The 10517-nt window shown below is 45.4% G+C and overlaps 1 protein-coding gene across 2 annotated transcripts; it reads right to left on the reverse strand.

The window, feature by feature from the left end:
• Nucleotides 1-1726: 1726 nt before the first annotated feature.
• Tent5a (terminal nucleotidyltransferase 5A) lies at nucleotides 1727-8425 on the reverse strand. Of its 2 annotated transcripts, none has more exons than XM_048435764.3 (3): nucleotides 8271-8425; nucleotides 7479-8025; nucleotides 1727-6407 (listed from the first exon to the last, which is right to left on the reverse strand). In XM_048435764.3, the coding sequence occupies exons 2-3, from the start codon at nucleotides 7986-7988 to the stop codon at nucleotides 5631-5633; spliced, it is 1287 nt and encodes a 428-aa protein (XP_048291721.1). In that variant the 5' UTR covers nucleotides 7989-8025; nucleotides 8271-8425; the 3' UTR covers nucleotides 1727-5630. The 2 variants fall into 2 exon arrangements, with proteins under 2 accessions (XP_048291721.1, XP_048291720.1); XM_048435763.3 differs by having other exon boundaries at nucleotides 8216-8409.
• Between the last annotated feature and the right edge of the window lie 2092 nt (nucleotides 8426-10517).

A 10517-nucleotide genomic window follows, 5' to 3' on the forward strand; every position in this document is an offset into this window, starting at 1 on the left:
AAGGTTCCTCAGGCCTCTATATTAGTTGTAGTAATTAGGTAGATACCAAGACTGCCCGCACTTGAGAGGTGGAGCTAATCTTCCCTTCACTGAATGAGTAGCATTTACAAAGATTATTTTGAATTCTACATGAGAAATTTGCCTCCTCTCTTCTTTCACTCAATCATTCAGCTACTCATTTATATCAGTGTTGTTACAAGGATAATTTATTATGTTGGTTATTATGCTAGTTATTGATTTTGCTTTGCAAGTGCCAGCTTCATCCACTGGAGCTCTGTCCCCTTCTGCCATTATAACCTGTTTTTAAGCTTCCATTTCTTTCTGAAATGACAATTTATCCCGTACTCCCTGTGTAAATTTCCTTCTCTTTCTCTAGGTTTAGATTCAGCCACTTCTCCAAAGAGCTCAGCTTCCTTCTATTGGAGTGCAGCATTAGAAACCAAAACGTAGGCCCTCCTGGGTGAGAGCCACTGGGCTCTGAAGTGACTTCTCTCCCCTGCTCCTGCCTGAACGCATTTGCCAGTTGGTCCCAGGATATTCTTATCACTGACTTCAAACTTGGTTCTGAGGAGGAAATTATGGCTTCGTTTCAGAAACATGCAATGGTTTTAAGCACTGCAAAATAATTTCAAAGACAAGTATAATTTCCCTTTGATTATTATTGCCATTTTTTCTTATTAAAGGAACTGAATACTTAGAGAGTAGAGTTCCTAAGGAAAGGACTAGTTAGCTGAGCGCAGCCTGATAATTCAACTAGAAATGACAGGGTGTACCCAAGCCTAGGAGGAGTTTAATACATACTATCCTTATCCAACCCTTGTTTTAAAAAAATTACATGATGGGCCAAACACCCAGCAAAGTCTAGTTGTAGAAGAATAAAAAAGTTGTAACAAAGGAAGAAAAAAAAACTAACACACAAATGCACAAACACTATTATCCTTCTAAATAACGTGTGTGTGTGTGTGTGTGTGTGTAAGATGATTTAATACAGGAGTGTCCTTTTTCATAGACGCAACATCAGCCATGTGTTCTATTCAACATAAAGGCTTTTCCTGTCTCTTAAAAGCATGTCTTATTGTAGCACAAGTCTATAACTCCACAAGGGGAAACTATAACTAATAGTTATAACCCCTGCTAATCTTTAGAGAGTTTGTCAGTTCTTGCCCAAAGGGTGGTATTTAATAATCATAGCACCCAGAGAAAACTTGCACAAGTGTATACACATACACACACATACACACAAATCTCTTCTTTTTTCTATTTCCTCTTACCATTTTTATTAGCAATATGTATTCCTCATACAAATTAAACAACCTATTAAATAGCATAACTGTGCATCAGATGATATTCAAGTAACACTGATAATAGATTCACAGCCTTTGGGTTACTCAAAAAAGTCAAGCCTACTCAGAACTATCAGATTCCTGAAATTCAGATCTGAGAGTCTCTACTAATACTGAAAACAGCTCTGTCGTGTGGGTCACTTAGCCCTGCTAAGTTTATACCCAGACAAAAAATTTTGGCATAGAATAGCTAGTTTCTGTTGAAGATGTTTGAGTCATTTAGATGGGCTGGCTGGAAGCTGGACACTGTCATCTTGTGCTCTAATATAGCTTTGGAAGGTTGGTCGGCTCCCGTGTATGCCTCATGCTTAACAGTGTACACAGTTTGGGGTTCAGAGGACATGATCTTTAGCACATTAAACACCAGAGAGAGCAGACACTAATCAATAGAAAAAAATAACTTCTTTTTATTTACAAAAACAAAAATCCAAATATTGGATGCTGTAAACAAAATTCACAATCTGTTCCCTCTAGCACTGATACGAACATGTCAGTTTTGAAGAGTCCATTTCCCATCCTTCTTCTGCCTGTGACACACAAATTGTCCAAACATTCCAAGAGTGACCCAAGGTGCAGCTTGCTGTAGTATGACAACTCAGGGCAGTCAATGGGCCTAGAGAAGCAGGAGCGAGGGTCAACAGGAAACAGAGCCTCTTACATTCTGCAAAGGTTTGCAGCGATCCCCCAAGCCCCTCACCATGCCCCATTTGGTACTCCCACCCCTCGTTTCTTCACAAGTCATTACCATGACAAAATGTGACACGGAGATCCCTCCACAGCACTGAAATGGTTGATGCTAAAAGAAATCTTAAAGAAAGAGTATATTCAAATAGGTGCTATATATGAAAACAGGGTTGGGTTTTTTTTTTTGGCTTTTTTTTTGTTTTATCTAACACACTTTTTTCTTTCACAACAAAGCTTATTTTTGATAGCTGCTGACAGCTTTCAACATAACACATTTCATTTACAAAATAGTTCACAATATTTATTTAACAAGCATTGCATTGAAAACAAGGATATGCACAGTAAAGCAACCAACAACAGCGAACAGAAAGGGGTGGCATAAACAGTATGCTGACTTTTCGTTTCATTTCTCTTCTTGGCTTGATGCACAGATATTCTGGCCATCCTTGTGAGTTTTTGGACCCAGGTCAAAACAGTCTAACAATATCAAAGCAAGTGAGTGCTCGATTCAATTTTTCAAAGTCCATCTCCCTGTAAGAGTTCTTGAGGCAGCTGAATTTACTGCAGATGAAGTAAACTTTGTAAGAGGACACAGTCACAGGCTAAGTGTTCTCTGACAGGCCAGACTGAACACACGAGAAGGGCCTCCAGAAGGCAAAACTTCTTCCTGTTTCAAAGTAACAGTGCACTAGGCAGATAAACACAAAAGCAAACAAATCACAGGCACTGATCAGACACAGAGAGCTGTTCTTTGCTCTGACATTCAGGGTTTTTTTTAGGCCACACATCCACAAAGAGAGACATATATTCTGTTGTGTGTTCAACTACATATGCCCAGGACTATAGTTGCACAAAATGGAAATAAATTATATAAGGTAAAGTAAATGCCAAAAGTTGTCTTGAACACAGCCTGTTCTATCTGAATACCATATGCTGGCACTTTCAAATAAGCTACCAGCCTTAAAGTAATCAAGCAAAGAATATAAATACTTGGGAAAGTAAATGAAAGGCATATTTTCTAAAATGGCTCCTTCAGACAAAAACCTGTGTTGTGAATTAACAGCAGGTTGCTGCTGTGGCCGAGCCAGAGATCTCCAGACTTCTCAAAACAGTGGATAACTCGTGTATGCAGAATTATCACAAGCAGAAACCAGGTCACCAGATGAGCCTCTGAACCCCAGCAGTCCAAAAGAACTTGCTCAGAGCTAAGCAGGCTGGACTGTCTGTCTCTTTTCTGATAGGTGAGCCCCAGGCACTCTGCAAGATGAACAATGTTTCCTGGGACTTTGTAATTGATTCCTCAAACCTTGGGCTGTGATGAGGGAAATCGGACCAACAGGGGTGTAGGAACTGTTCCCTATAAAAGAGAGTGGCAGTGTTGGGGGCTGTGACAGCTTGGTGGGGATTCACAGGGAAGCTGCTACAGCAAACCCATCTGGTTCCTGTTAAGGCTTCAAATACACACGCACAGAAGGACGGTCCAGACAGATTAACCTACACTAACCTGGCCATGAGAATCTGAGAGATGCCTAGGTAACAAAAAAAAAAAAAAAAAAAAATCAATCACACTGCCAGTGAGAGAGTGTATGCTCTCCCTTGCTTCTGTGTGATTGGGTCTGCAAAAGAATTGTCATAATTAGCACTCACTCATAAAGATTTAAAGAGTTCATGTTATTGTTTCACAATAAGAAGGAAAGGTTTCTAATGCATTTGTTTTGCTTTTAGAAATGTATTTTCAGAGACCAGTGTCTACAAGGCTGGGACAGGAATTAGGAATTAGCTGTCGCTGAAATAATCATAATATCAGCTCATGTCACAAAGGTATATGAATGGTCTCTTGGAAAAACTGAAGTGGGTTTGATCAAATGCAAAGTGACTTAATTTAATGTACAGTACTAAATATTTTTATGCAGTGTGACAACCAGATCAAACTTTTCATATTGGCATAAATTTATAAAATGTATATATAATATATATTCTATATATAAACTTTATGTAATTGTGCAAATACTCTTTAAAAAGGGTCATTTCACATTTATTAAATTCTAGTGGTCCAAAATGCAGAATGCACTCATTTGTATATTCATTTAAATATTAAGAAGTAGTGTTCAGGTCCCAGAAATTCTTTTGAGCAGTGATAGATTAATTATTCCATCTCTGGTCCATGATTCACAACTTCTATGCCTTAAAGGCATGTGATTCTATTTATTTAAGGGGAAGGGGCTCAGACTCTCAAAATGTCAGGTCAAGTCAATTAAAAAGTGTTCTACCAAAAATTCTCCCATTTGTGAAATTCTCTGGTTCACTGAAAAGAAAAAACTCACTAAAAATGTATAATCTCTGCTCTTCCTATCAAATATATTACTCATTTCTCTCCATTGTCTTATTTTTATATGGGTTTTAATTTGTCATTGCAGTATGCCCATGTCTTCTATGATCCTACCAAAAAATAAAAATAAAATGCACAGTATTTTAAAATTTCCTATTTGATACATTATTTTATAGGTCATAGACAAAGGAGTGTGTGTGTATATACATACATATCACATACATGTGTGTGCATATACACACAAACAATATACTCACACATACCTATGATAACATCACACCAAACAATATTAACTTTATATAGGTATTTGCCAAGAAAAATAGGGCATTTCCTCCACCATTCACAAGCTTATATGTTGTTTTAATTTTTTCTTGAGTCCCTGATAAAATAAAATAATCATTAAACCGTAAAATAACCTTTTCCACTTCAAATCCTCTGAAAGCAACAGGCACTTTGATGTGTATTGGTGTGTAACAAATATAGTAAGTCTTTATATATCCTAGTCTATCTCTTCTCCTTGGGGATTCTTATCTATTAAATCTTTGGTCCTTGAGCACATTCTCTTGGCTACAACGGTTTTTGCTTGCGTCTTCACACTTTAAGAACGCGAGCTATGCACAAAGCTGGAATTAATGTGTCATCATTAAGTTCCACTGTTCATTACGAGAACAGCATCAAAATACTACTGTTCATTTGGATTGAGCAGTTTCTGTGAGGAGACTGGGATCTTCTAGAGAAAGCACTTGCTGCAACTGCAAGCCAGATGGTAATCCCCAGGAGGAGTCCCTCTTTCCCATGTTGTTACTTTCTGACCTCCTCAACTGATAGGCAAGGCTTTTCTCCTCTGTATTTTCCCTTTTGTGAATGCCACCTTAAACGTTGTCCCCCTTGCCTACGGCAGAGCTATGGGAGTAGTTGCTGCAAACCCATATTGTCAACAATCAAGCCATTTTTTTTAAATTCCCTTGTTATCTTGGGAGGACCTGGCCGCTTTAACTAATGGGCCTCTTTTGTTTCAAGATACACTCCAATTGGGTAGAGACCACAGGGGGGTTGGTGGCTGGGGGGGGGGGGGGTGACAAGTCAAGATCATGCTCCCTTACCAATGGAAAGACCCATAAGCACTGCCAAACAGTCAGGAGCATGTCCCCAGCGCACAAAACACATCCCTAGTCGGGATGGCTCACACCTTTTTTGTTGTTGTCGTTTTGTAATTTTCTTTTTTCCTATCTTGTCTGCAATGGCTTCCCCCACAGGACATTTTTAAATGATTCTTAATTGCAGGGTAACCAAGTGGAGTATGTCTGCTGCTGGCATGTGAACACTGGCTGAACTTGTGCAATGTAGTAATTGCTAAAGTTAGCATCCGCAACATAGGGGGCCGGCTGGTAATAGCAAGTGACATTAGCCACATTAGGGATGACGTTTTGGTCAGCTAGCACCCGGATTGCCAGCATGGTGATAAGGTTTAAAGTCTGCCTCCTTTCATGTCCCATCAGGCACACCGTACTCTCATTGACCACTCCGTGAAGGGTCATGAGATAGTCATACTTGCGGTCTTCCAAGCCTACGAAGTGGTTCTGCAGGTACGATTCCAGCTTTCTCTGCTGCTCCCCAATGTCTGAGAAGTCGATAAAAAACCTGGAACACATGTACCTCTGGAGGGTCTTGATCTCATCGGAAGCGGGCCTGAAGCCCCTCACTAGCAGGTTGCAGTACTTAAGCAGGCCTCCCCCTCTTATTTCCTCTGGGTTCCTGGTGGCAATGATCTTGTTGCAAAGGTGCTCAAAGGCTTCGTGGAAATCCCCGTAGACACTCTCACCGATTATTGTGGGGTGAAATGTTTCTGTCATTGGGTTCTCTGAACACTCGTAGAAGAGGAGGAGAGAGTCTAATTTGATTTGAAAAGAATCTACACTGAATTCAAACTGCCTCCGGAGGGAATCCACAAACTTCAGCTCCACATTTTTGCCGCTGTTGTTTGACAGGGATATGAGACTCCACCGGTCAGAGTCATTGCACACTTTAACCATTTTCTGCACATAAGCTTCCTACAATTTAAAACATAAAAACAAGAAGATGAGCAAAACTGGGGGGGGGGGGGAAAGAACAATAAATGCACCCCAGCTTCCCTGCTGAGTATTATTTTGCTCCTTCCTGTTTGTTTTGTCAAGTTTCTGCAAAACACTACCTACAAGCTTAAACAGTCTTAGGAAAACAGAAAAAAAAACATTTAACGAGTAGTTTTGCCGTCTGGGAAAGAGACTAGAAGTAATAGTTTGAGGCTTTTGGCAGACGCAGCAGCATACTAAGAGGCTCTGTTGTCATGTCTGACTTCAAATGTTATTTTTTGAAGATGGTCTAATAGGCGCAATATTCACACAGAATCCACAGAAAGACAGACAGTGTTGAGTACAGCTCGGCTCTCACCCTCCTCTTCAGCCACCCGGTTCTCCTCCCCACCCCCCCCCCCCGCCCCCTTAGGCAATCAATCTTCTCGGTCCCTGGTGTGTCCCTCGAGTGACACTCTACAGTTACAGCTAAAGAGGAACTAAATTACCTTCAGACAACTTTAATTAATTAAAAAAAATGCCACCTAAAAGAAGGGGGGCATACTACTACACACTCAACCCGTAAATTAATCGGGAGAATCATTAAATATCTGAAGCGCTGAAGTCAGTTGAATCCACAGTAGGAGCCTATTCACATTTTCCAATACAATAAAAACCCATTGACTCAATTCTGCTTCAAGCTGCTATTTTCCCAAAGCCTAGATCACAAGATGACTCAAAAAAAAAAAAGTATTTACATCATTCCAATCTTCCACCAATCAGAATGTACTCTGGACAGGAGTCCAGGAAGGAAAGTCAAGAGTTAAATCATACAGAGAAGGAAGAGAAGGGAACGCAAAGGAGGAAGCACGGAGTTGTGGCGTTGAAGCTCCCAGAAAACTAAAACACTCCACACTATTCTCTCACCTTACTTTACTCGTGAGAAAAAAAAAAAATCAAAAATAAGCCTCTGCACCAGGGCCAAACTAGCCGCAGTCAAGGCAAGTCGAGCCTTAACTGCCCGAACCCGAGCCCGCCGCTGTGCCCAAGCCCATCTCCAACTGGCTTTACCTTGAGGGTGAGCGGTGTGATCTTCTCCTTGTTCACCCCTTCGGGCAAGAAGTCCAACAGGCAATCCAGCACGACGTCCTTCACAGTCTGAAACTCCTCTTCCCCACGCAGGTCAGCGCAGAAGATGAGGTCCAGGTCCTTGTAGCCCAGGCCACTGTCCTGGTGTAGGACGTGACTGGCGGCCGAGCCGTTGAGGCGCACGTCGCGGACACCTATGCTCTTCTCCTCCAGGCGCCTCCGCACCACCTTTACAATCAGACTCGGCTGCAGCTCGAGCGTGGGGAAGTTGCCGCGCCCGTGGATCGGGATGGTCTCGCTCAGGATGCCGTCCAACCGTTGCACTTGCTCCCAATTCAGCACGTTGCAGTGCGCCGTGGGGCTTTCGCAATAGTCCAAGCAGCGGTCGCCAAAGCTGCCGCCGCCGCCGCCGAAGTCACCACTCAGGGGGATGTAGGGGCCGCCGGTCAGCTCGTCTTCCGCCATGGCAAAGTACCCTTCGCCCTCGGCCATGTAGTGCCCGCCGAACGCCAGTTGGCCTTGGTCAGTCCTAAAATGAAAGAGTGGGTTTAGGGGACCAGCAGGGAGGTGCACGGGTGCAGGGACAGGGGTCCTCGGAGTGGCCTGGGCTTCACCTCCCCACCGCTCGTGACCCGCCAGGAGCTGCCCAGAGTAGCCCTCCTCCCGCGACCGACCCCAGTGCCCAACCGCGCGCCGCGCCCCGCAGAGCAGCCCCGCACCAAAAGTATCTCTGATGCATCTGGAAAGCACAAGCGAGAGTCCCGTCTGTGTCACCTGGAGGAGGCCGCCCCTTCTAGGAGCGCAGGCGAGCGTGGAACCGCGAGGCGGACACACTTCGCAGGAGCTGCGAGTGCGCTCCTGGCTGCGGCCCGCGACTTCTCCGCGCAGACCCCCGCCGCGCCCTGAGCGTTCCCGCCCCTAGCCCGCGCCCCGCCCGCGCCCCCGCTGCGGTGGTCTCGGAGGTGGCGGCTCTCGATGCCGCCAGTGCCGCCGCGCACACTCGCGTCTCTGGAGCTTTAGCAATTGTGCGGGCGAAATGTCTTCAGTACTTTTTTTATACTGGGCTTCTCCGTGCTTCCGGGGCCCCAGAGAGCGGCGCTCGCCACACCCACTCATTTGCATAGGACACCGCCCCCAGCGCCACCCCCTCGGGCAGTCGCTGGGTGGACAGTCGCCGGAGCTCAGAGCTGCTGGCTGCAGGCCAGGGTGCGCAGCCCCTGACTGTGTGCAATAGCAGATGCCTGTGGCGCATACGTGTAGATTTATCTATTTCTGCACGTCCTCACACCCCCCCCAAAGAGGGGACACTTTGAACGCCCCAAAAGTGATAATCAGTCATCCAAACTGGATCAGGGTTAAAAATCGCACAACTCCAGAAAGTTCCCAAGCCTAGGCTTCTGGCCGGGTGTAGAGCGTCACCGCCGCGCAACTCTGGGTCTCCCCGAGGTTCCTCCAACAGTGTCCGTTTGTGGCTAGACCTCTGATTCCACTACAGACCTTAGGCCAAGTGTGGTCTCCAGAGGCAACTTATCACGCACGTCAGTCTCTGTGAGGGAGAGGGAGGGCTTGCTGAGAACTGAGTTTCGATTCTGGAAACCTCGAGAAGTGCTGGGGAAGTCGGGTGCCAGCCAGCCTTAGTGCGCAACTAGCTGCTGCGCGCGAGCGGGGCGGGCGCGCGTCACCCACCGCACAGCACTGCGGGCGCGCGGCCAACAGGCAGGCAGGGTCGCCTAGAGCAAGCCCAGCAGTGGACGAAAGCGGCCGCCAGGGTGGCGGTCCTTAGGCGCAGACCTAGAAGGAGAAGCGTGTTCCTCACAGCCTCTAAAATTCTCAGTTCTGAAGTGAATAAAAATGTCAGTGATCTAGGTAGGGTTTTCTTGCTTCTTACCAGACATATAAGACAAATTTAAAAGATGTGAAGTTTCTCCCCTCCAGCTTCAGTCGCTAGTGTAGCTCTTAAAGATTGGAAAGGTTATCTCCGTGCTCTGGCAACATCGTGTTTGCTAGAAAGCTCCCCGCTTTTGCTTGCCCACTTCCTCCACCCGCTGTCTCTTTGCAAAGTGAGGTTTAGTAGTCCTCATTCCAGGTAGAGGCTGTGGGCGGCTGCAATCCGGGTAGAGAGGACAGGCCCTGAGATGAATAACCACTTCCCCCAACGCCCTGCACAACTCCAGAAACCCGGCCTCTGAATTTGGGGAGTTCTAGCCTAGAAGCCCAACCTGTGCCGCTCTGAGTTGAGGGATGGGGTGCGGGGGTGTCGCCCACGCAGATCTAGCGGCGTGACAACGCCGCCCCCTGCTGGTGTCCTGCGGAGCCAAGTCCACAAAATGGAGAAACTCAACTAGAGGCCTAGGCAGGGCCTAGGCCAAATTGGGTTGAAGGCCTACATTATTCTTATAACCCCACTGCATTCTTTCAGAACGTGACCAACCATGAACGCTGCCTAGCAACACATTTCATATATATGAAAGTGTATGTGTGTGTGTGTATGTGTGTGTGTGTGTGTGTGTGAGACAATATCACTGTGCATCACAGACGAGCCTCAAAAATGCAGCATCCTCCTGAGTGACATGATCACACCTGTGAGCCACTACTTCCAACCTGAGCTCTTTTCACCTGGCAGCCATCAAGTCAAGAAGGCAGTCCATGCCGTGGGAGTTCGGAAACAAAGGATTAAGAGGCAATGAGAGCCTCCCAAATTCACAACTAGTAAGTTGTGGGCTCAGGCCTTGTACTCCCACAACCTTTTGACTGTGAATGCTATTTAGTCTTCATTGCTTGAATGAGATGTCCCTGGCTTAGTTCTTCCTTCTCAGTGGAAACTGAGGCAAGCACTCTGGAGAGGCGCCCAGTCGGAGCAGAGGGCACTATGAAGATGAACACAATGATAAAGTGTTTGCCCAGCTCTGAATTTAATTACCTCCCCCACACACACATGTGCACACACACACACACACACACACACACACACACACACACACACAAAGGGAGGGGGTAGAGAAAGAATGAGATAATTGTAGC

This window comes from Myodes glareolus, chromosome 4, assembly GCF_982192425.1.
Source record: "Myodes glareolus chromosome 4, mMyoGla1.1, whole genome shotgun sequence".
Lineage (NCBI taxonomy): Eukaryota > Metazoa > Chordata > Mammalia > Rodentia > Cricetidae > Myodes > Myodes glareolus.